The sequence below is a fragment of the Melanerpes formicivorus genome, unplaced genomic scaffold, assembly GCF_026170545.1.
Source record: "Melanerpes formicivorus ecotype bairdi unplaced genomic scaffold, bMelFor1.0.p_v2 SCAF_13, whole genome shotgun sequence".
NCBI classification, from domain to species: Eukaryota; Metazoa; Chordata; class Aves; order Piciformes; family Picidae; genus Melanerpes; species Melanerpes formicivorus.
The window spans coordinates 1894765-1919354 of record NW_027142365.1 but is presented as its reverse complement, the minus strand read 5'-3'; the positions used below and the strand labels follow the sequence as shown (position 1 = coordinate 1919354).

Here is a 24590-nt window from a genome sequence, read left to right as displayed (position 1 = left end):
TGGGCAGTGGGTTAAGGAGGGGTGCAGGAGGAAAGGTGCAAAGCTCCTCTCAACTGCATCATTTTTCACCTTGCCATAAAAACAAATGGTGGAGAGAGCCCAAGCTAATAAACACCCCTTGAGAACAGGAGGGGGGTTCACCCCACCTCTCCCTCTTTGGCTCTGAGGGTGGTTTGGGTTTGTTGGGGTTGTTTCTTTCAGTTCTTTTTAAACATCTGTAAAGCTCATGAAAAAAAAAAGAGAGAGAGAGAAACAAATAACTGTGTTTAAACTCACAAAGGCACAGCCTGGGCCACAGGAGCCTGAGAAGCAGCAAGGAGAAAAGCTGGGTTGGGGTAGGGTCAGAGCAGAGAGGCAGGGAGGCAGATGGATGGGAGGAAAGGAGGAAGAGGAAGGGGGAAAAAAAGGGGAAAGAGGGGAAAAAAAGGGGGAAAGAGGGGAAAAAAGGGGAAAGGGGGAAAAAGAGGGGAAAGAGGGGAAAAAAGGGGAAAGAGGGGAAAAAAAAGGGGAAAGAGGGGAAAAAAGGGGGAAAGAGGGGAAAAAAGGGGAAAGGGGAAAAGGGGAAAAAGGGGAAAAGGGAAAATGGGGAAACAGGGGGAAAGGGGGAAAAAGGGGAAAGGGGAAACAGGGGAAAAGGGGAACCAAGTCTAGCTGAGAGGTTTCCCAGCCCCATGGCAGGGGGGGGTTGGAGCAGATGCAGAACTCTGAGGTCCCTTCCAACCTAAGCCATTCTGTGATTAAATTCTGGGTTAGTCTATGGCAAGGAGGTGGACTGAGGGTTTATTTTACAGCAGCTTCTCAGTGAAATGAACAAAGGAGAGAAGATCTCCACTCCAAGGTATTTAGTAAGAAGAAATTACAGCTTGGAAGTCCTCTGGGCACATGAAATGCACCTACTGCACAGCTCTAGAGTGGTTTACAAACATCAGCACAACACTTTTGCTCTAGCAGGGCTGTGGTGGGCTACCACAGAACACTAAGTCAGAGGCAACAAGGCAGTGCTTAAAGACCCCACAGTAAAAAAACATGGCAGCAGTAATGATAGTAATAACAATGATAATAACAATAATAATAACAACAATAACAATAAATAAATAATAACAATGATGATAATAACAGCAGCTCAATTAAACAATAATTAAGTCTTTCATTAGATTTCTTCCCTGTCAGCACCCAGGCTCAGTCAACAGAAAGTTTTGTGCAAAAGCCACTCTGAGAAGTCATGAAAGGAGCAGATGTGTAAACATGTCCTCTTCCCACAGTGACACCAGAGGGGTTTGGAAGCAAAGAGAAGGCCAGACAAATCTTTTATTGCACAATATACAGTGGATGCCAAGATCACCATACTTAGCCTAGAGGTAAAGTGCATGCCAGTGAGAGTATAAATGAAGAAGTGATGGAGCAGAAGCACAAGAGGTGAAAGGGAAAACTGCCTGGGCAGTGGGTAGGTATGGGGAAGGGAAGGAAGGGAAGGAAGGGAAGGAAGGGAAGGAAGGGAAGGAAGGGAAGGAAGGGAAGGAAGGGAAGGAAGGGAAGGAAGGGAAGGAAGGGAAGGAAGGGAAGGAAGGGAAGGAAGGGAAGGAAGGGAAGGAAGGGAAGGAAGGGAAGGAAGGGAAGGAAGGGAAGGAAGGGAAGGAAGGGAAGGAAGGGAAGGAAGGGAAGGAAGGGAAGGAAGGGAAGGAAGGGAAGGAAGGGAAGGAAGGGAAGGAAGGGAAGGAAGGGAAGGAAGGGAAGGAAGGGAAGGAAGGGAAGGAAGGGAAGGAAGGGAAGGAAGGGAAGGAAGGGAAGGAAGGGAAGGAAGGGAAGGAAGGGAAGGAAGGGAGAAAAAAAGAAAAAATACAAAGAAAAAATAAAATTAAAAAATGAAGGAAAAAAATTAAAAAATTAAAAGAGAAGAAAGGAAAAGAAGAAGAAAAAAGGAAAAGGAAGAAAAGAAGAAGAAGAAAGAAAAGAAGAAGAAAAAAGAAACAGAAGAGAAAGCAAGCAGGGGAAAAGGAGGGAAAGAAGCACAGACTAGAACAGAAGCCACATCAGAGCAGCTCCTTTGCAAGGGAACAGGTGGGAAGTTGCAGGACTGGGGAAATGTGAGCTCCCTGCCCCAGGTTATAGATCCCTGGATCACCTGGGGTCCTTCCTGCAGACTCTGAAGTGATTTAGGAGGGGCAAAGGTCTCCCTCCCCTGTCCTGGAGTCTTGAGGGAGCCAATCTCCAGCTCAGCAAAGCCCTCAGGCAGCAGCTGGCACCTCTCCCTTTGCATTTAGAAACACAGGGCTAAGAGCAGCCTTGAAATGCTTCACCACCACTTGCTGCTACCGAAAGCCACAGGATCAATGCAGGCACCACAAGGGTCAAATCTTCTCCTGATGCCCACAGCTCAGAGCTGTGAATCCGCAGCAGACACGCCAGAGCCACCTGAGGCTCCACACAGCTCAGCCACTTCCCATTTGCAGAGCTGGAGAGGAAGGGCAGGGAGCTGCTGGGAGGATGAAGGACAGAAGGAAAAGGCCTGGGCTGGCACCAGCAGCCAGCAGAGAGGTGGCAGCCCAGACCCAATATGCTATTTGGGGACCACACCAAGTGAGCAGCACGTGCATGGTGCTGAGGGCACTGCACCCCACGGCAGACCCAAAGCAGAACAGCACTGGGAGGGAGACAGTGAACTCCAACACCTGAATAAACTCATCTGTGAAGAAAAGCACTTTCTCCACTCCAGAAATCAACTCCTTCACTACAGCTTGCCCAGGGAGGCCGTGGATGCCACCTCCCTGGAGGTGTTCAAGGCCAGGCTGGATGAGGCCTTGAGCAAGCTGGGCTGGTGGAAGGGGTCCCTGCCCACGGCAGGGGGGTTGGAACCAGCTTCCTTTAAAGCCCCTTCCAACCCAAACCATTCTGGGATCCTATGTGCAGCTTAAAGGGGGAAGAAACAGACCACCAGGAAAATGTGTTGCTGACCATCAAAGAGCAGCAATCCCTTTCTGGGAGGCAGAAGATGCACTGAACTTTGGGACTTCCCTTTTAGAGGTGACTTAAAGTGAGCAAAACGTCAATGACATGGCACAGAGCAGCCCCACCAGCTGCTCAGCAAGGGGTCTCTGCCCAGCCATGCACACCAACCTCCTCCTCTCCATTTCCCAGGGCAGGGGAAGCCTTCATCACTCCCTTAAGAATTTCTGGGGAGATTAAAAGCAAGATGGAAAGCTATGAACACTCCTTGCTGAGGGAACACAAAGGTTCTCTCAGCATCAGTTGCTCTCCTCAGCGTTAACTTAGCACACACACACACAACCCCAACCAAACAAAACCGAGCCCCAATGACTTGCAGTTGGACATCTGGCCCTCAGTTGGGTTATTAAGTGGTTTAAAAGAGCCACCTTGAGAGGGAATTAATGGGCTGTAATCATCTAAAGTAGTCTCAGATGCAGTTCAGTTCTCCTTCACTTCGTTGCAGTGAGGAAATCACACAACCCCCCCAACCCCCAAACCCCCAACCCCCAACCCCCAACCCCAGCCCTTTCAAAAGCAGCAACATAAAGAAGCACATCAAAACTGCCTCAGGTTTATACCCCACCCCTTCCTATTTACAGATGTTCTGCAGTAAAGGATCAGCTGGCAGGGCTTCACCACCCTGCAAAGTCACCAAGGAAAAGTGTTGACCTTTTCCATCCCAAAACACCCTTCAGAACCTCTCCCCCCCCACACACACCGCCTCAGCCTGGAACGGCTTGCAGACCCCTCAGGAACCCAAGCACAGCAGCAGCCTGCTGTTCCAGGGGACACTGCAAACGCCTCCCACGCCATCCAAGGGTCCCTTAAAGCAGCAGGCTGGGGAAGCAGAGCTCCCTGCCGCTCCCCCTCCTGGCAGCGGCCAGCCCCGGCGCCCCCGAGGCGCTAGGTCAGCTTCCTCATCCTGCGGTTCTGCCGGTCGATGGTGAGCGTGGCGCGGTCCACCGAGCAGCTGATGGAATCCAGGGCCTCGTCCTGTCTCTCCAGCTCAGCTTCTGTCTCCAGGGCAAGGCCCTTCAGCTTCTGCAGGATCTGTCAGGAGACAAGACTCAGAGAGCTCAGGGGCTGGACCAGCTGCTTCTCTGGGCAACGCGAGACCCACAGCAGGAGTTCCACAGGATCAGTAAGGCTGGGAAAGACCTCAGAGAGCATCCAGAGAGCATCCAGCCCAACCTACTACCTCTCACCCAGCACCTCCTGACAACCAAACCATGGCTCCAAGTGCCACATCCAATCCCCTCTTGAACACCTCCAGGGATGGGGACTCCACCCTGGGCAGCACATCCCCAGGGCCAATCTCTCTTGCTGGGAAGAACTTTCTCCTCACCTCCAGCCTAAACCTCCCCTGGCACAGCTGGAGACTGTGTCCTCTTGTTCTGCTGCTGGTTGCCTGGCAGAAGAGACCAACCCCCACCTGGCTCCAACCTCCCTTCAGGGAGTTGGAGAGAGCAATGAGGTCTCCCCTGAGCCTCCTCTTCTCCAGGCTAAGCAACCCCAGCTCCCCACACAATCTCTCCACACCAGGAGACTCCACAACCTCTCTGGGCAGCCTGGGACAGGCCTCCAGCACCCTCACAACAAACAACTTTCTCCTCTTCTTCAGATGGGACCTACTAGGTTCCAGTCTGTGCCCTCTGCCCCTTGTGCTGGCCCTGGGCACCACTCAGCAGAGCCTGGCCCCAGCCTCTTGCCCCCCCTGCTCCCTTCAGCTCTTGCTGAGCATTGCTCAGCTGCCCTCTGGGGCTGCTCTGCTGCAGGCTCTCAGCCCCAGGGCTCTCAGCCTTTCCTCCTCCCAGAGCTGCTCCAGACCTCTCAGATCTCTGTAGCTTCCCCTGGACTCTCTCCAGTAGTTCCTTGTCTCTCTTGAACTGGGGAGCCCAGAACTGGACTCAGCACTGTGAGGAAAGCAGTGTGGAAGCTCCTACCTAGCTGCACTGGCAGGGGAGTTCTCTGCAGACAAAATGCTTTGACTGAAGCTGGACATCAGCCAAAGGAGTGAGATTTATCTCAGAAACCATCTCCCAGCTCTCCCCATAACTCACAAGCAGCCAGAAACACTGCTGGGAGAGTAACTGGGTCTGCAATCTGGCTGCCAAAGTGCAAATACAAACCAAACCATGGATCAAGCTTAATCTACCTTCTCCTGTGCTAACCAAAGCTACAAGCTGGACTCTCCTCTGAACCTAGCCCAAACAAAACACTGGAGGCTCTGCAGCTCCAGGAGGAGAGAGGCTGAAAGCCCCAGAGTGGAGGTGGTAGATGTGTGTAGGAGAAATGACATCATCAGCTCTACCCTGTGTATGATTCAGGGCAGGGAAGTGAAGTAAGGAAACAGCTTCACTGCTTGGGACTGGGGAGTTCAGAGGTCCCTCAGTCCTTCCCAGGAGCTTCTTCTCCACATATAAAGACACAAACAGAAAAGCCTAAAATACCACTGAAGAGTCACAGAAGGGTCTGGGTTGGGAGGGACCTCCAAAGGCCATCCAGTCCAACTCCTTCTGCAGTCAGCAGGGGCATCCTCAACCAGGTCAGGCTGCCCAGAGCCCTGCCAAGCCTCCCCTTGAATACCCCCAGGGATGGGGCCCCAACCACCTCCCCAGGCAACCTGCTCCCCATGGTAAAGGACCTGTTCCTAACAGCCAGCCTAAACCTGCTCTGCTCTAGTTGGAAGCCATTGCCTCTCATCCTACCACTGCAGGCCTTTGTAAGGCCACAGGGGCTGACTCCCACCATTCATGAAGTCCCAGTCTGTTTGACCTCCTGCAGAAAGGACTCAGGGCAACTTCTCAGAGAATTCCCAGAATGGTTTGGGTTGGAAGGCAACCTAAAGATCCCCCAGTTCCACCCCCTTGCCATGGCCAGGGACACCTTCCACTAGAGCAGACTGCTCAAGGCCTCATCCAACCTGGCCTTGAGCACTTGCTGGCAGGAGGCATCCACAACCTCCCTGGGCAGCCTGTTCCAGCGTCTCACCACCCTCACTGGAGAGAATTTCTCCCTGATCTCCAGCCTCAATCTCCCCTCTTCCAGCTCAAAGCCCCTGAGCCTCATCCCATCACTACAAGCCCTTGTAAAAAGTCCCTCCCCAGCCTTCTTGTAGCCCCCTCCAGGTGCTGGGAAGCTGCTCTAAGGTCTCCTGGAAGCCTTCTTTCCTCCAGGCTTTTCTCCTTCCCCACCTCTCCAAGAGCCACCCAAATGATTTGTAAATCAAAGCTGTGCCAAAAAGAGGGGGGGGGAGGGGGAGGAAGGGCCCAGGTTTGCCCATGGAAATGATTGATTGCTTCTTTGCAGCTTCCAGCCAGGCTGCCTCTGCTGGGCTTTGCAGTCATGAGGGCACCCTCAGTGCTGCAAACACAGAAACAGACACAACTGTTGAGGCCAGAAAAGCTTTGGAGCAGCTGAGGAGCAGTAAAATGGAAACCCAGCTCCAGGGCTCTGCTCAGTCCACCTGCCAACGAGGCTCTGCCTCCAAACACAGCAGAGCAGGCAAGGGTGCTGTGGTTACTCACACAACAGAAAGCAAAGGCCAGTGGCTGCACTCTCAGCTCCTTCATTCTCTTTGCCAAAGAGGTTTTGGTAAGGCAGCCCTTAACCCTTTCCCTGTCAGCACCTGCCAGCTGAGGGCTGGCTCCTCACTCCAGAGGGAGCTTGAAATGGTGAAGATGCTTTCCCTGCACAGCCCACAGGGCTTGCTGGAAAGAGCTCCTGCACTCTGAAGCCTGGCCAAAGCTGCTCACTGTTTCTTGCAGGGCCAAAGGATGGCAAGATGTGGAGCTCTGGCTGCCCCAGCTCTGTCAGCTGCTGACAGCAGCAGGGCCTTCTGTGCCAGCACAGTGTCTGCATGGGGAAGCAAGCCCTGAAAACTCAGGGTGAAACTCTTCTCTGCCACCCAACCAGCAGGTGCCAGCTGGGTAGGTGAGAGCAGAGGGCACTGTCTACCTCAGGTGCACTCCAGCTCACAAAAGCTGCTTCAATTCTAATTCCCAGCCAGGAAGTGCAAGGAGGAGGCCAGAGAACAGCAGGTTTGGCCAAGAACCAGCACAGACTTCACATGGTGCTAACATGAAGCTACAGCTTCCAAAGGATAAGATGTGAAAGGGGGAAAAAAGAATGCAACTAAGTCTTCAATCCTATCTCCTGTGATCATTCACAGCACACCTGCTGTAATGGGGGAAAACCCAGAACACCACAAATGCTGTGCTCCTGTACAACAGCAGAGAACAGACCAGGTTGGAAGAGACCTTGGAGATCATGGTGTCCAACCTATCACCCAACACCACCCAACCAACTGACCCATGGCACCAAGCAGCCCATCAAGTCTCCTCCTGAACACCTCCAGGGATGAGGACTCCACCACCTCCCTGGGCAGCACATTCCAGTGGCCAATCACTCTCTCTGTGGAGAACTTCCTCCTAACATCCCACCTAAACCTCCACTGGCACAGCTTGAGACTGTGTCCTCTTGTTCTGCTGCTGGCTGCCTGGGAGAAGAGCCCAATCCCCATCTGGCTACAACCTCCCTTCAGGGAGTTGGAGAGAGCAAGAAGGTCTCCTCTGAGCCTCCTCTTCTCCAGGCTAAGCAACCCCAGCTCCCTCAGCCTCTCCTCCCAGGGCTGTGCTCCAGACCCCTCCCCTCTCTGGACACCTTCCAGCATCTCAACCTCCTTCTTAAACTGAGGAGCCCAGAACTGGACACAGGACTCAAGGTGTGGCCTAACCAGTGCTGAGCACAGGGCAGAATGACTTCCCTGCTCCTGCTGGCCACACTGTTCCTGATGCAGGCCAGGATGCCATTGGCCCTCCTGGCTGCCTGGGCACACTGCAGGCTCATGTTCAGCCTACCATCAACCAGCACCCCCAGGTCCCTCTCTGCCTGGCTGCTCTCAGCCCCTCTTCCCCCAGCCTGTAGCTCTGCCTGGGCAGAGCAGAAAAGGGATTCTTAACTAGAGATTCTGGACACCAGCTCTGAGAGAAACTCCTCCAAGGGCCATTTAGAGGAAGACCATCAGGCTGCAATGCTTTCAATAACTGTTTTCTCCCCTAGTAAAAACCTCCAGCCCACTTCCCTTTCATTCCTTTGCTCATTTCCTAACTCTCTCTCCTCTCTGTGTGTTTGTAAAAGACACACTCTGTCCAGCTGGGGAGATGTTTGCTGGAAGAAAACTCCTGCTTCTTAGCAAAGAGAAAGAGTAAGAGAGCCCAGGGGTGGTGTGAGGGGGAAAAAACCCAACAGCAAACCAACCCACACAGGGGAAAACCACCACCCTGACCATGGTTTAGTTGTTAAAGCTTCTTAATCTTAAAGAGGTTCTGGCTAAGGATTTTCCCTGGGTGATAATCCTGTCACTGAATAGGTTTTGCTGATAATCCCTGAGGGGAAAACAGTTTAATAGCTGAGGGGAGAGCAACTGATGTCGTTCACCTGGAGCTGAGCTGAGCCTCTGGCACTGCCCCACAGCACAGCCTGCTCTCCAAGCTGGTGACACATGGCTGTGATGGATACAGAGCTGGCTTGATGGATACAGAACTGGCTTGATGGCTGCAGCCAAAGAGTCCCTATGACAAGAGGGATCTGGAGGTGCTGGAAGGTGTTCAGAGCAGGGCCAGGAGGATGAGCAGAGGGCTGGAGCTGCTCTGCTATGAGGACAGACTGAAGGAGTTGGGGCTGTTCAGTCTGCAGAAGAGAAGGCTCTGAGGTGACCTCATTGTGGCCTTCCAGTATCTGAAGGGGGCTCCAGGAAGGCTGGGGAGGGACTGATCAGGCTCTCAGGCAGTGATAGGACTAGGGGGAATGGAATGAAGCTGGAGGTGAGGAGATTCAGGCTGGAGGTGAGGAGGAAGTTCTTCCCCATGAGAGTGGTGAGACCCTGGAATGGGTTGTCCAGGGAGGTGGTTGGGGCCCTGTCCCTGGAGGTGTTTAAGGCCAGGCTGGCTGAGGCTCTGGCCAGGCTGATCTAGTGTGGGGTGTCCCTGCCCATGGCAGGGGGTTGGGGCTGGCTGATCCTTGTGGTCCCTTCCAGCCCTGACTGATCCTGTGCCAATCACTAGAAATGTGTCAGTGTGCTTTCCTAACAAGAGGCTTGGTCAAGTGCTCCAGGGAGAGGAATGCTCTGCTGTGGGACAGTGACTGCTCAGGAGGTTGACAATTCACCTTACTGAGGAAGCAGAGGGAGTGACCCAGGTCCCACCACAATCAGCTCAATCCCTACCTGTCTCAGCTCTTGTGCTTCTTCCTGAGAGACCTTCTCGTGCTTCTGCAGCTGCACCTGGTCACTGTCCACTCCTTCTCTGGCAGGAGAGCCAGGCTGCACCACTCCTCCCAGGAGACCTGTGGCTACAAGAGAAATTCCCAGCTCTTACTGCAGCATCAGGTCCTGGCCAGCAGCAGGGACCTGCTGCAAGGAAAGCTTGGCACTTGGGATTCACATGCTGCTCAGTAAGTGAATCACAGAACCACAGAATCAGTAAGGGTGGAAAAGACCTCAGGGATCAGCAAGTCCAACCTTGAGACACACAGCTCCCAGAGGTGCTCTGAACATGGGATCACAGAATCATTTTGGTTGGAAGAGAGCTTGAAGATCATCAAGTCCAGTCATGAACCCATCACTGCCAGGGCACCTTTAAACCATGGGCCTCAGCACCACAGCTCCAAGGCTTTGAACCTCCCAGGTGGGGACTCACACACACTGCCCTGGGCAGCCTGCTGCAGATCTGCACAACCCTTTGGGGGAAGAAATTGTTCCTCTCAGCCAACCTAAACCTCCCCTGGGGCAGCTTGGGGCTGATCCCTGCTGTCCTATTGCTTGTTCCCTGGGAGAAGAGCCCAAGCCCCACCTGGCTCCAGCCTCCTCTCAGGGAGTTGCAGAGAGCCAGAAGGTTTCCCCTCAGCCTCCTTTCCTTCAGGCTTAAAACCCCCAGCTCCCTCAGCTGGTCCTCCCCAGCCCTGTTCTCCACCAGCTTTGTTGTCCTTCTCTGCACCTGCTCCAGCTCCAAACTGTCCTTCTTGGGGTGAAGGGCCCCAAACTGAGCCCAGGATTCCAGCTGTGGCTTCACCAGCGCCTAGTCCAGGGGCAGGATCCCTGCCCTGCTCCTGCTGGCAGGGTGCTGTTGCCTCTCTCACTTAGAAGAACACTTTAGTAAGTCAACTCTCCAGCTGCCACCTGTGAGCACGTGGCCTGGGCCAGCCAAGGCCAGTGACAGCAGCTCTTGTGTGCATCAGGACAGAAAGCAGGCTGGAAGGTGCCAGAGCTCTCTGCCAGGACACACAGCTCTTCACAGAGTGGTGGAGGTTGGAGCTCAGGCAGCTCAGCCCCTGCCCCAGCAGGGCTCCCACAGCACAGTGCCCAGCAGCACAGTGCCCAGGGGGGGTTGGAAGCTCTCCACACCAGGAGGCTCCACACCCTCCCTGGGCAGCCTGGGACAGGCCTCCAGCAGCCTCACAGCAGAGAAGTTTCTCCTCATGGGCAGATGGACCCTCCTGGGCTCCAGCTGGCTGCCCAGCTGCCAGCACCCACCCAAGCCCTTTGGACAGCATTACTTCTGTGCAAAGGGAGACAAAAGCTGAAGCCAAAGTCCCCAGCCCTAAATCCCTCTCAAGTAATTACTGCAAGCTCCTAATCCCTGGAATTATTTGTTTCTCAGCCTGAGAGTCACTGGACTCAGGCACCATCCAGCTGTAAGACAAGTGAGTCATTCACTGTGCTGCTCTCACCCTGAGCAAATGCTCCTTGGTTTTGGAGGGGGGAAGAACCAGGCACTGCAAATGCTGCTCATGGCAAATGAGTGCTGTGGCCTCCCTCAGCCACAGACCTCCCCACTGCAGCCAGGAGCCAGGTGAGCTTCTCTGTGCTTCTGATCCACTCAGTCTCACCAGATGCTAATTGTTCCCTCCAACCCCCCCCAAATCCCTCAGCTTCTCTCCCTTGCTCTCCCTGAGGACAAGGGCAGGAGGAGGGTGTGACAAAGGCACCTAAGAAGAATGAGCTGAAGGAGGAGGTTTGGCTTTTCCCAGCTATGCTCCAGTTAAGAGAGCATTGGATAGGAAGGTAAAAGCACTCCAACAATACAAAGGCAGTTTGCTTTGTCTCTGCTGCACTCAGCTGGCCTGGGAGAGGCCCTGCCTCCACACTGAGGAGGAGAGGTCACTACACCTTGGGGTTCCCCAGCTCAAGAGAGACAGGAGAGCTATTGGAGAGTGTCCAGGGGAGGCTACAAAGATCTGAGGGGCCTGGAGCAGCTCTGGGAGGAGCAAGGGCTGAGAGCCTGCAGAAGAGCAGCCCCAGAGGGGAGCTGAGCAATGCTCAGCAAGAGCTAAAGAGAGCAGGGGGGCCAAGAGGCTGGGGCCAGGCTCTGCTCAGTGGTGCCCAGGGACAGCACAAGGGGCAGAGGGCACAAACTGGAACCCAGGAGGTTCCACCTGAGCAGGAGGAGAAAGTTGTTTGGTGTGAGGCTGCTGGAGGCCTGTCCCAGGCTGCCCAGAGAGGTTGTGGAGTCTGCTGGTGTGGAGAGCTTCCAACCCCCCCTGGGCACTGTGCTCCTGGGCATTGTGCTGTGGGTGCCCCTGGGTTAGCAGGGGCTGGGACTGGATGATCTCCAGAGGTCCCTTTCCAAGCTCCACCGTGCTGGGATTCTCTGATGCTCCTGCTGCAGGCATATCCCTCCCTGCAAGTCTCTGAATCTGTGTTTGCTATCTGCAAACTCACACCTCTACCCCATGGAAAGGCTGAAAGGCTGCACCAGATCCCTGGAGTCCCCTCCAGGCTGGCACTGTGTGACCTGTGGACACAGAGGCAGGCATCTGTAACCCTGAGCTTCCTCCTGCCCTGGTTTTAGAGCCAGGGGGGTGGGGGGAAGAAAAGAGAAGAACTGAAAATGAAAGCCCTGTGAGCAGCCAGGGAGAGAAGAGCAGAGGGGGAAGCCTGGTCCATGAGTGCCACCTTGTGCCAGCCAGCAGCCACTGAGAGGCTGCAGGGGAGGCACACAGAAGGGGCTTGGTGGAGCTGGGGAAGTCAGCATTTCCATAAGCTCCAGTTTGCTGCACTGCCATTTCCAAACCAAACAGCCCAGCTGCGGGGGGGGAGGAGAGCAGCAGCCCCCAGGGACTGACTCAGCTGCAAGCAGAGCAGAGCAGAGCAGGGCAGGGGCAAACCAAAGCACAGGAGGGCTGTCTGACCAATTATTTTATGTAAGCAGCCTTAAGACCATCAGGAACTGAACAGCAAGCTGCTGGAACAGCTCTGGGCAGGTTGTTTTTCCCTCTGAGCTGTTGTGCTGACACTTTGGGGCAGGTGCCCAAGGCTGGCTTCCTGCACTATTAACAAGCTTTTCCAAGCCAGGGCCCTGCACAGCTTGTCAACAAGAGGCCATTGCCCTTCCTCCCCAGTCCACTTCTGGCCTGGTGCTGCACACAAATGCCTTCAGCTAGTGGGGCACTGGATCACCTTCCCACTGCTCTTGAACACCCTGCCAACCCACCCACCCTCCAGCTGACTCTTTGGTCACTGATTAGGAAGGAAAGGAGGTTAGGCCTCCAAGGAGACCTAACTGTGGCCCTCCAGGATCTGAAGGGGGCTCCAAGAAATCTGGGGAGGGACTTTGGAGGGTGTCAGGGAGGGATAGGACTGGGGGGAATGGAGCAAGACTAGAAGTGGGGAGATTCAGATTATATGCCAGGAAGAAGTTCTTCCCCAGGAGGGTGGTGAGAGCCTGGCACAGGCTGCCCAGGGAGGTGGTGGAAGCCTCCTGCCTGGAGGTGTTTGCAGCCAGGCTGGAGGTGGCTGTGAGCAACCTGCTGTGGTGTGAGGTGTCCCTGGCCATGGCAGGGGGTTGGGACTGGCTGAGCCTTGAGGTCCCCTCCAGCCCTGAGAGTTCTGTGATTCAAGGGTGCTGACAGAAATGAATCCCTAAGTGATAAAACTTCTCCAAATGAACCCAGAGTTGGATTACAAATAAACAACTCTCTGTGGAATTCTAGGAGCAGCAGCAGCAAGGAAGAAGAACTGAAGCAAGAAAGGACCTGGGGTGCTGGTGAAAAGCAGCTGAAGATGAGGCAGCATTGCCCAGGTGGCCAAGGCCACCAAGCACCCTGGCTGGAATCAGCAATGGTCTGGCCAGGAGGAGGGTAAAGGATTGTTCCCCTGGACTGGGCACTGAGGGCACACCTCAAATCTTGAGGTCAGTTTTGGGTCCTCACTCCAAGAAGGACACTGAGGGCTGGAATGTGTGCAGGGAAGGACAAGCTAAAAGACTTGTGAGGAGCAGCTGAGGGACCTGGGCTTGTGGGGCCTGAAGAAAAGGAAGCTGAGGAGAGCCCACCTGGCTCTCTACAGCTCTGTCAAAGGAGGCCGGAGCCAGGTGGGGGTTGGTCTCTTCTCCCAGGCAAGCAGCACCAGAACAAGAGGACACAGTCTCAAGCTGTGCCAGGGGAGGTTTAGGCTGGAGGAGAGGAGAAAGTTCTTCCTAGAAAGAGAGATTGGCCACTGGAATGTGCTGCTTCTCCAAGGCAACAAATGACAGGACAAGAGGAAACAGCCTCAAGCTGCCCCAGGGGAGGTTAGGTTAGACCTGAGGATCAAGTTCTTCATGGCAGGCACTGCCCAAGCCTGCCTCAGGCTGCCCAGGGCAGTGGGGGAGTCCCCATCCCTGGAGGGGGTTCAGAGCTGTGGAGGTGTGGTGCTGAGGGCATGGTTCAGTGGTGACCTGGCAGTGCTGGGTTAACAGCTGGCCTTGGTGACCTTCAAGTTCTCTTCCAAGCAAAGCTACTGCATGGGAGAGAGTCCATGCAAGCAGGCTGGCAGAGGGCCCCACGCTCCTGCCTGCTGCTCAGAGCTGCACTGCTCATCTGCCACATACCTGCCTGCCAGATGGAGGTCCCCAAATCCACCTGAGGAGACTTTGTGGCACCAGCAAATCCCAGGGCATCTTCTAGGAACTGCATCTTCTTGCTAAACTGCACCTGGAGGATGGGGATGGCCTCAGGCATCCTGGCTGAGAGCAGCCTGTAGGAGGTGTCGGGCCTGCCGATGAAGCGCTGCCGCACGCTGAGCTCGTAGGGCGAGTGCACTCTGATGTCATCCACCTCCCTGGCCTCAAACCTGTGAATCACCTGAGAGCTGCAGTCACTGATCTCCAACCCAGAAGCAAAGAGGGTGAGCTTTCCTGGCTTGACATTGGAGTCTGTTCTGTGGGTGATTATGACTGGAATTCTCATCAGGATTCCCTCCTGGCTCTTGGGCTCGGAGACTGCGGCGCTGCCCTTCGGCTTGGCCTCCAGCGGAGCCTTCCAGAGCCTGCTGCTGAAGGGCCACCAGGAAGGAGATTCCAGCTCAGTCAACAACCTAGCAGGGGAAAGAAGAGTGTGTTAGGAGAGAGGGAACCAGCAGGAGGCTCCTGCTGCCCCACCAATTCAAAGCAAATGACCCTGGACACCAAGGTCTCCTACACACTGGACCCAGCCCTCTGCTCTTTTGCTCCTCAGCCCTGTCCACACAGAGCTGGCAGGCTTGGAAGGGAGATCAAGGCTCAGCCAGTCCCAACCCCCTGCCATGGCCAGGGACACCTCACACCACAGCAGGTTGCTCACAGCCACATCCAGCCTGGCTGCAAACACCTCCAGGCAGGAGGCTGCCACCACCTCCCTGGGCAACCTGTGCCAGGCTCTCACCACCCTCATGGCGAACAACTTCTTCCTAACATCCAATCTCAATCTCCCCACTTCTAGTTTTGCTCCATCCCCCCCAGTCCTATCCCTCCCTGACACCCTCAAAGGTCCCTCCCCAGCTTTCTTGGAGCCCCCTGAAGATCCTGGAAGGCCACAATTAGGTCTCCTCAGAGCCTTCTCCTCTCCAGCCTGCACAACCCCAACTCCCTCAGTCTGTCCTCACAGCAGAGCAGCTCCAGCCCTCTGCTCATCCTCCTGGCCCTTCTCTGGACACCTTCCAGCCCCTCCAGATCCTTTCTGCAGTACAGGCTCCAGAGCTGGACACAGAGCTCCAGCTGTGGTCTCACCACAGTGGAGCAGAGGGGGAGAATCCCCTCCCTGGCCCTGCTGGCTCTGCTTCCCTTGCTGCATCTTCACCAGGACCCATCCATTTCTCAGCACAGCAGGTCCTCCTTTGCCAGTGCTTTGGGATCTCACTGCTGTGGTGTGAGACATCCAGCTTCCAGCTTCCATTCATTCTCTGGCCAACCTGCACCAGGGTCCCACCACACTCAGTGTCAAAGAATTCCTTCCTTCTCTCCTGTCTGACTCTCCCTCTTTCAGTTCAAGCCATCAGCCCTTGTCCTGTCACAGCAGGCCCTGCTCAAAAGTCTGTCCCAAGCTTCCTGCTCAGCCCTTGGAGCACTGAAAGGCCACCAGAAGGTCTCCCTGCAGCCTTCTCTCCTCCAAGCTGAACAAAGCCCAGCTCTCTCAGCCTGGCCTCCCAGCAGAGGGCTGCCAGCACTGCTGTGGCCTCCTCTGGCCCTGCTCCAGCAGGTCTCTGTCTCTGCTGTACTAAGGACTCCAGAGCTGCCCCAGCACTGCAGGTGAGGTCTCTGCAGAGTGCAGCAGAGGGGAAGAATCCCCTCCCTGCCCCTGCTGCCCATGCTGCTGGGGCTCAGGCAGGCCAGGGCTGGTGCTGGGCTGGGAGCACAATTAGCAGCTCATGTCCTGCTTTTCACCCCCAAGTCCTGCCCCACAGGGCTGCCCTCAATGCTTCCCCCTGCACAGCACCTGCTACACACGCAGAAGGCATCAGAACACCTCCAGGAGCAGCCAGAGCATGGCTTCACCCATGGCTCCTGCAGGCAAGGGGAGCAAACTCTCCCTGCTGCAGATAAAACAGCCTCTCAGCTAACATTTGGTCAGTGCCTTCCTTTGTTTTCCCTTTCAAAATCAAAGCACTGAGCTCTTCAGATTCCTGAGGACAAATAATACCTCCCAGTGCCTCTGAACCCAGCCCAAAGCTGCCTTCCAAAAGCAATGAGCAGGGATTTGTTTTCCTCCTCCCCGTTTGTTGCTGCAGATCTTTCCAAGCTCTTGCTGAAGCCCTCAGCTGGCTTGGCCTTCCATGAAAGGGGCTGGAGAGCAGCACCACAGCCACTGTGAAACCAACACTCCCTTTCAGACATGATAGCCCTCTGAAAACACAGCCTGCTTCCAAAAGCAACCCCTTTGAATTTTGTTTGTTTCCCCAGGCAGGTGTCAGGAGCTTCCACAGGGACACCCAGGGCTGCAGCTCCTCCAAGGCACAGCACTGCTGCCCAGCCTCACCCTCTGCTTTGGACTCAGCACTGCTCAGGCCACACCTGGAGTCCTGGCTCCAGTGCTGGGCTCCTCAGCCTAGGAAAGATGTTGAGCTGCTGGAAGGTGTCCAGAGAAGGGCAACAAAGCTGGGGAGGGGTCTGGAGCACAGCCCTGTGAGGAGAGGCTGAGGGAGCTGGGGTTGCTTAGCCTGGAGAAGAGGAGGCTCAGGGGAGACCTTCTTGCTCTCTACAACTCCCTGAAGGGAGGTTGGAGCCAGGTGGGGGTTGGTCTCTTCTCCCAGGCCACCAGCACCAGAACAAGAGGACACAGTCTCAAGCTGTGCCAGGGGAGGTTCAGGCTGGATGTTAGGAAGAAATTCTTCCCAGCAAGAGAGATTGGCCATGGGGATGTGCTGCCCAGGGAGGTTGTGGAGTCCCCATCCCTGGAGGTGTTTAGGAAGAGCCTGGATGAGGCCCTTGGTGCCATGGTTGAGTTGATCAGATGGTGTTGGGTGCTAGGTTGGACTGGAGGATCTCTGAGGTCTTTTCCAACCTGGCTGGAACCCATGGCAGGGGGGCTGGAACCCATGGCAGGGGGGCTGGGACCCATGGCTGGGGGGCTGGGACCCATGGCTGGGGGGCTGGGACCCATGGCTGGGGGGCTGGGACCCATGGCAGGGGGGCTGGAACCCATGGCAGGGGGGCTGGAACTGGCTGATCCTGGAGGTCCCTTCCAAGCCTGACAATCCTGTGATTCCATCAGAACCAGATGCACCAAAGCCCATCACAGGCTTCAGCTGCCAGTGAAAGTGAACACTTCAGGCTCCTCAGGGACCTGCATGGATCTGCCCCACACATTCCAGGTACAAACACCACAAAGCCACCAGCACTGCTCAGCTCAGAGGCTGCTACAGTACCTGTCTGCCACATCCATATCCCCTTCAATCTTGTTGAGTCCTCTCATGATGTTATCAAACTGCTCCCCCTGGTAATGCAGCACCTTTGCTGTGTCCTCCAGACGCTTCTGTGAGCCAGCCAGCAGCCCTGTCAGCTCTTTTCCCTTTGTTGACTGCAAAGCTGCTGCTTCTGCTCCTCCACCTTGGCTTGAGAGCAGCTGCTCCCTCCAGAAGTGCTCGAGGATGTTGAACACCACATTTCTGCTGGGCTGCAGAGAGCTGAACCAATGCTTGGTGCTCTTCTCCAAGATGGTGAGGGAGCTGAAGATCAGGTTTGAAGATTCCTTCTTGATCTCACTGATACTGGAAAGGTGGAAGTCGACCAAAAGCTCCCCAGTCTTGTCAGCTCTGAATTTGATTGCCCCAGGGGTCAGTGAGAGTCTGCCTGAGACCCATTGCTTGGTGGTGTCCAGGTAGTAGGAACAGGGCCAGCTATGGATCCGCAGCTCTTCGCTCATCAGCTCCAAGTTCAGATCCTCTTCTTCAAGAGCAATGCCCTCCAAGCCAGAAGGAGAAGCTTGAGTCAAAGAGGAAGAGGGAAACAAGAAGGATCAGCAACACAATCATTTTGGTTGGAACAGACCTTTAAGATCAAGCCCAACCCTTAACCCAGCCCCACGCCAGGCCACCACTGATCCACACCTCAGCACCACATCTACACTGCTTTGAAAGCCTTCCACCACTGCTCTGGGCAGCCTGGGCCGTGCCTTGAGGACCCTTGCCATGAAGAAACTCTTCCAACCTGCCCTCCCCTGGGGCAGCTTGGTGCTCTTTCCTCTTCTCCTCTCATTTGTTCCTTGGGAGAAGAGACCAAGCCCCACCCAGCTACGACCTCCCTTCAGGGAGCTGGAGAGAGCCAGAAGGTCTCTCCTCAGCTTCCTTTCCTCCAGGCTTAACAGGCCCAGGTCCCTCAGCCTCTCCTCACAACACCTGTGCTCTAGACCCTTCACCAGGTTCCTTGCCCTGCCCTGGATTTGAGCATACCTGCCTCCACATTCCCCCAAAGCCAAGACCAATGTTGATCTACAGTGCCAGTAAGTACCTGGCACTTCCCTCTCCACTCTGCCACCTCAAATCCAGGCATGCTAAAGAGACCCTAGAGTGGCTATCCAACACACTCAGCAGTGCAGGTGAGACCAAAATCCCTCCTGAGCAGGCCTCACCATCATCAGAGAGCAGAAACAGCCAGGCACAAATGGCCAGCTCCACCTCAGGGCTTGGCTGCTGGGCTCAGGAGGGGCTTGCAGGAAACACCTCACAGATCTCCAGAACTTCTGCTAGAGCCTCACTGCCAAGCTAAACCCTCCACATCTGCAGTGTCTGCTGTGTGAAGTATTTGTTGTTGCTCAGTTGCTACCAGGACTGTTTGGAAAGAAGAGTTTAGGGAGAACTGGAATCAGCCTCAGAATGCTGCTGGGCAAACCTTGCCTGACCCCAGGGGGAGTTAAGAGGAAAAAGAAGCCAGAGTGGTGCTGGAAGAGGTGCTGCTGGCCTGGCATGCAGAGCCACTGCACACACATGGCAGTGCAGCAAGCTGGAGCAGAAGAGTCAGAACTGAAGCAGGACTGCCTCTGGTGACTCAGCATGAAGGGCACAAGCTTCAGGGCAGTGCTGGCCTCATGGCATCTCTCTGACAGGTCCTGTGTCCCCATGCTGTCATTTGATGACTCAGTATCACAGTCTCACAGTATCACCAAGGTTGGAAGAGACCTCAAAGATCATCAGGTCCAACCTGTCACCACAGAGCAGAGCAAGGAAAACAACATTCAAAATGAATCACCACCCCCCCAGGTCATCAGAGCAGCACCTCATGGTCAGGGAAGCAGCAAACCCCAGCTCCCACACAGCAGCTGACATCCCTTCTCCCACTCCAAGTCTTTGCTACTTAACATTGGTTTCTGAAAATCAGAGAATCATAGAATCAATAAGGTTGGAAAAGACCTCAAGGATCATCAAGTCCAACCCGGCACCCAGCACCTCCTGACTAACTAACCCATGGCTCCAGGTGCCACATCCAATCCCCTCTTGAACACCTCCAGGGATGGGGGCTCCACCACCTCCCTGGGCAGCACATCCCAATGGCCAACAACTCTCTCTGGGAAGAGCTTTTAATAGGTTGGACTTGATGATCTCTGAGGTCTTTTCCAACCTGGTTCATTGATTCTGGATGTTCCCTCCATAGCCACAACCATAGCCAGAGCTTGTCACTGCCATATGTCCTGGCACAGACTTTCCCAGGCCACTTGTGCCACATGGAACCAGAGCAGAACAAAATGTGAGAGAGGAAAGCACTCTGCCAGCCCTCTTGGCTTTGAATTAGGCAACCCAAGAAGACTTGTGGCTGCTGCCTGCTTAGCCCAGGGAATTTGAAAGGCTTAACTCCCACTGCAGGTTAGGGAAATTCAGGTGGTCCAAACCAGCAATGAGAAAGAAGGTTCATGGTCATGATAAACCTATTCATTCCCCACCAAGGGGGGAAGAGGTTAGAATAGTTTGGGTTTGGAATGAACCTTAAAGGCCACACAGTGCAAAGCTCCACTGCAGTCAGCAGAGACTAGCACAGGCTGCTCAGAGTGCCAGGCAACCTGATCTGGAATGGTTCCAGGGATGGGACATCTTCCACCTCTATGGGCAGCCTGTGCCAGGCTCTCACCACCCCCTGCAGAGAAAACTGTCTTCCCTCTCTAGTCTGACAGTGCCTCCCCCACCTCCCTGGGCAGCACATTCCAATGGCTCACAAACATCAGCAGGCTGCTCACAACAAGCTGTTGCCCAGAGATGTTATCTTGTAAACACAGATGAAACCAAGTCACAGAAAGGTTGTAGGCCCTGGAGAAGATCCCAAGAGAAAGCTGAGCAGGCTTCTGACCGCTGGCTGCCGGGCCGGGCGCTGCGGAGCAGAACGTCAACGCCAAACAACTCCCAGGCCTTGCAAGCAGCAGCAGCAGCCTCCATCCAGGCACAGCCAAAACTCTTACCAAGCAATACAGCCTTCAAGGTTTGGAAAAATCTCCTCCTGGAGCCCATTTTTCACCTGCTGAGTTCCTCAGACTCCATACAAGCACCAGCAGCTCCCCACCAAGGCAGCAGTGCTCCCTCAAGCTGCTCTCTGCCACCAGGGCTGTGGAAGGATTCATGGCTGATGCAGTCTCCCAACTGTAGACTAAATCCCCATCCTCCTAAACCATATCCCAGGCTCCTTACCTCTATCTGTAGATGCAGAGCCCTCAGGCAGCACTTTAGGGGCTGCTGCCTTTACAGAGTTGTCCATCTGTAGGCAGAAGCTTTTATCCTGAGTATTCCTCTCCTTTCACAGTCCAAAAGTGGAGGTTAAGCCCCTTGATGATGAAGTCAAACTCCTGCTGTGCCCTCCCCCAAAAAGAATAAGGTCTAAAGAAGAGAGAATGTCTTTAACCCTGGATCTAAGAGTGAAGCAAGCCCTCTCAGTCCAGCAGGAGCAATGAGGCAGTCACTTGGCCTGTGGTATGTATGTGCATGTGCCCTGGGTCTCATGACTTTTGACTCACCTGAGAGCTTCAAGGCCCTGCCTGAGTCAGCTCACTCCTGTGCCTGAGGCCAGAGCTTCCAAGTGAAAACCTATCAGGTAATTAAACCTATTCATTCTTCTCTTTCTTTTCTTTCTGTCTCTCTCACAAAGAAATGTATCCCTTGCAGAAATCCAGGGGTACAGAAGGCTAACCAAGGCTGGGTTTATTCAGCCAGGAAACCAGAACACAGCCACTGGTCTGGACATTCAACAGCATCCTGTGACTGGGCACAAGACTCCCATGCCAGAGGGAAGGGATCTGACCAGACCTGGGCAAGTTGGAGAGGTAGGGATGTGTGAACATCATGAGGTTCAGCAAGGCTAAGGCAAGGTTCTGAACCCAATCAAGACAGGATGGGGATGAAGGGCTGCAGAGCACCCCTGTGGAGAAGCAGCTTGGGGGTACTGGGGATTGAGAAGCTGGAGATGAGCCAGAGCCAAGCACTGCTTGCCCAGACCCAGCCATCTCCTGGAGTGATCCCCAGCAGCTTGGGCAGCATGTAGAGGGAGAGGATTCTGCCTCTGCTCTGCTGAGATCCCAACTGCAGTGCTGGGGCCAGCTCTGGAGTCCTCAGCACAGACAGGGACCCGTTGGAATGGGGCCAGAGAAGGCCACAGCAGTGCTGGCAGGGCTGGAAGCCCTCTGCAGGGAGGCCAGGCTGAGAGAGTTGGGCTTGGGCAGCCTGGAGAAGAGAAGGCTGCAGGGAGACCTTCTGGTGGCCTTGCAGTATAGGATATAGGAAAAAGGAGGAGGGCCTCTTCATCAGGGGATGCAGTGCTGGGACAAGGGCTAACAATGACACTGAGAGCAGGAGACATTTCCATTACATGCTATGAAGAAAGGACAAGAGAGACTGGCCCAGGCTGCCCAGAGGGGTTGGCAGATGCCCCATCCCAGGAACCACACAAGCTGAGGTTGGACAGGGCTCTAAGCAACATGCTCCAGTGGAAGCTGTCCCCACCCACGGGCTTGGAACTAGAGGACCTTTAAGGTCCCTCCCCAGCCAACCCATTCTGTGGTGCTGTGATGATGGATGTGCCTCACTGCTCTACTCCTGCTGAAGGAACTCCTTGTGCTAAAAGACTTGGACTATTCACAGAGTTGTAAAGCACACCTGCCACCAATCAAAGCATTCCAGGACTCCCCCCAAGAAAGGAAGAAACAAACCCAACCACCACAACAAACCTTTTGTAAACCCTTTAGAGGGTCACAGCAGGAGGAGGGTGGGAGAAAACCAAAACATAAACACAGGGCTTTCAACACAATCCAAGATAGGTTTATAAACTTGAGAAGGTTACAGTCATGGATGGAGTGGAAGAGGAAGAGGCACCTAAAGGACTTCACAATAAATGCCTTCATAGTTTGATTGATTCACAAGCAGCTCACCTTTTCTGGTTTAAGGAACATATGTCTGCCTCCAGAGCAGATGACACATGCAGTCTCTCCCTGTCTGGGCTTCCCAACATCAACACATCATCCACAGCCTGTTTATCACTAATTTTTTCAGCCATCAGGTTGTCTTCTTGACTCCCCCCCAAGCCCAGTGCAGTACCACACAGAGCAAGGACTTGGGATGAAGAGCCTGGATGGGGCACTTGGTGCCATGGTTTAGTTGATCAGATGGTGTTGAGTGATAGGTTGGACTGGGTGATCTCAAAGCTCTTTTCCAACCTGGTCAATTCAATTCAATTCAATTCAATTCAATTCAGTTCAATTAAATTCTATTCTATTCTATTAATTTATATTCTATTCTATTCTACTCTATTAATTTCTATTCTATTCTATTCTATTCAGTTCAGTTCAATTCAACTCAATTCAATTTTATTCAATTCTATTCTATTATATTCAGTTCAATTCAATTCAGTTCTATTCAATTCAGTTCAGTTCAAGTCTAATCAATTCTATTCAATTCAATTCAGTTCAATTCAATTCAGTTCAATTCAACTCAATTCAATTTTATTCAATTCTATTCTATTATATTCAATTCAGTTCTATTCAATTCAGTTCAGTTCAGTTCAAGTCAATTCAATTCTATTCAATTCTATTCAATTCAGTTCAATTCAATTCAATTCTATTCTATTCAATTCTATTCAATTCAATTCAGTTCTATTCAATTCTATTCTATTCTGTTCTATTCTATTCTATTCAGTTCTATTCTATTCTATTCTATTCAGTTCTATTCTATTCTATCCTATTCTATCCTATTCAGTTCAGTTCAGTTCCATTCCATTCCATTCTCTCCTCTCACAGGGCTGTGGATTCTCTTTCCGGCAGCGTCACCACAGCATCCCATAAATTCTTTTGCTCACACACAACTCAGTTGGCTGCTTCTATAAAAAGGAGGTGACTCAACCCCCCTCTTGTGAAGTGTTTTTGAGCTCACTCCATGGAATGGAAGTGTCCCCCACAAGCTGAGCTGTTAGTCCCAACCTCGGGTGTGAGGAGGCGCCACAGACGCTGGGAGGAGGTGCTGCCAGCTCCCCGTGCCTCCCCAGGCTCCAAAACCTCAACCACAGATTCTCATCCTCCCTTGGTCAACTATCAGCATGCTGAACACTTCTGAGTGCATTTCTCCCATGTGGTGGTGGTGGACTCTGTTTTCTCCTCCTCCATGGCTGGTCACAGGACCACAGGATCTTTCGTGGTGTGAAAAGATCTTTCGGATGATCAAGTCCTGCCGCTGCCTAACTCCAAACCATGCCAAACCAGGGTGGGTTATTCCCCCCAAAAATAGGGATGATTGGATATGAGGCACAATCTGTGTACTGAAAGAGTGAGGCTGCCCAGGAAGAGGTGAGGGAGTCACTGCCCCTGGAGGTGTTCAAGAAACAAGCAGATAGAACAGAATAGGGTAGGGTAGGATAGGATAGGATAGAATAGGGTAGGGTAGGATAGGGTAGGATAGGATAGGGTAGGGTAGGATAGGATAGGGTAGGATAGGATAGAGTAGGGTAGGATAGGATAGAGTAGGATAGAATAGAGCAGGACAGAATAGGGTAGGATAGGATAGAATAGAACTAACGAGGTTGGAAGAGATCTTTGAGATCATCCAGTCCAACCTATCACCAACACCATCTAATCAACCAAACCATGGCACCAAGTGCCCCATCCAGTCTCTTCCTAAACATCTCCAGTGATGGAGACTCCACCACCTCCCTGGGCAGCACATTCCCATGGCCAATCTCTCTTGCTGGGAAGAACTTCTTCCTAACCTCCAGCCTAAACCTCCCCTGGCACAGCTTGAGACTAAAATAGAATAGAATAAACCAGGTTGGAAAAGACCTTCGAGATCCTCAAGTCCAACCTATCACCCAACAGCATCTAATCAACTAAACCACGGCACTTGGGGACGTGAAGGGTTAGGCTGGCCTGGGTGATCTCCGAGGGCTTCTCCAACCTTGATGACTGTCAGTCTGTACCATCTGGCGAATCCCCGAGTCGCAGCATTTGGCAGGAAGCTCTGGAGACCACCCAGTCCAACCCTCCTGCTGAAACAGGGTTGCCTGCCAGAGCAGGCTGCCCAAGATTGCGACGTGCAGGTGAATTTCGGAAGCAACCCCCCCCCCAAAGTCTAAACCAGATCTCCCACTCCCACCCTTAGGCCCATCCTAACCTTCCCATCCCCACCCTCCCCTCAAGTTGAGGCCCGGCCATTGACCCCACCCCTCCAGCCAGCCACTACCAACCTCCCGCTATTCTCCCAGCCTCTCCTAGACCCTCCCGAGCCCCTCCCAGGCCCTCCCCAGCCTTCCCACCGCCCCCAGCCCCACACCCACCTCGCTCAGCGCAGCGCCGCCGCTTGCCGCCGCCCCCCCCGCGTCGCCGCTCCCGCGCCTGCGCGCTCCGCCCGCTCCCATTGG

At 53.9% G+C, this 24590-nt stretch overlaps 1 protein-coding gene across 3 annotated transcripts; it reads right to left on the bottom strand.

The window, feature by feature from the left end:
- Positions 1 to 3509: 3509 nt before the first annotated feature.
- SNAP47 (synaptosome associated protein 47) lies at positions 3510 to 24553 on the bottom strand. Of its 3 annotated transcripts, none has more exons than XM_068145822.1 (5): positions 24507 to 24553; positions 17144 to 17699; positions 13854 to 14338; positions 9212 to 9336; positions 3510 to 4035 (listed from the first exon to the last, which is right to left on the bottom strand). In XM_068145822.1, exons 2-5 carry the CDS (start codon positions 17638 to 17640, stop codon positions 3889 to 3891), a joined length of 1254 nt encoding a protein of 417 aa, XP_068001923.1. In that variant the 5' UTR covers positions 17641 to 17699; positions 24507 to 24553; the 3' UTR covers positions 3510 to 3888. The 3 variants fall into 3 exon arrangements, with proteins under 3 accessions (XP_068001923.1, XP_068001922.1, XP_068001924.1); XM_068145821.1 differs by lacking the exon at positions 24507 to 24553 and adding an exon at positions 20387 to 21264; XM_068145823.1 differs by lacking the exon at positions 24507 to 24553 and adding an exon at positions 20161 to 20183.
- Positions 24554 to 24590: the final 37 nt, after the last annotated feature.

Excerpts from the sequence above, each read along its gene's own strand:
- SNAP47 (XM_068145821.1), bottom strand. The coding sequence starts at position 20,453 with ATGGACAACTCTGTAAAGGCAGCAGCCCCTAAAGTGCTGCCTGAGGGC. Across the intron at positions 9,337-13,853 it reads GACCTCCATCTGGCAGGCAG|CCACAGGTCTCCTGGGAGGA; the intron begins GTATGTGGCAGA and ends TTTCTCTTGTAG. Across the intron at positions 4,036-9,211 it reads AAGCACAAGAGCTGAGACAG|ATCCTGCAGAAGCTGAAGGG; the intron begins GTAGGGATTGAG and ends GTCTCCTGACAG.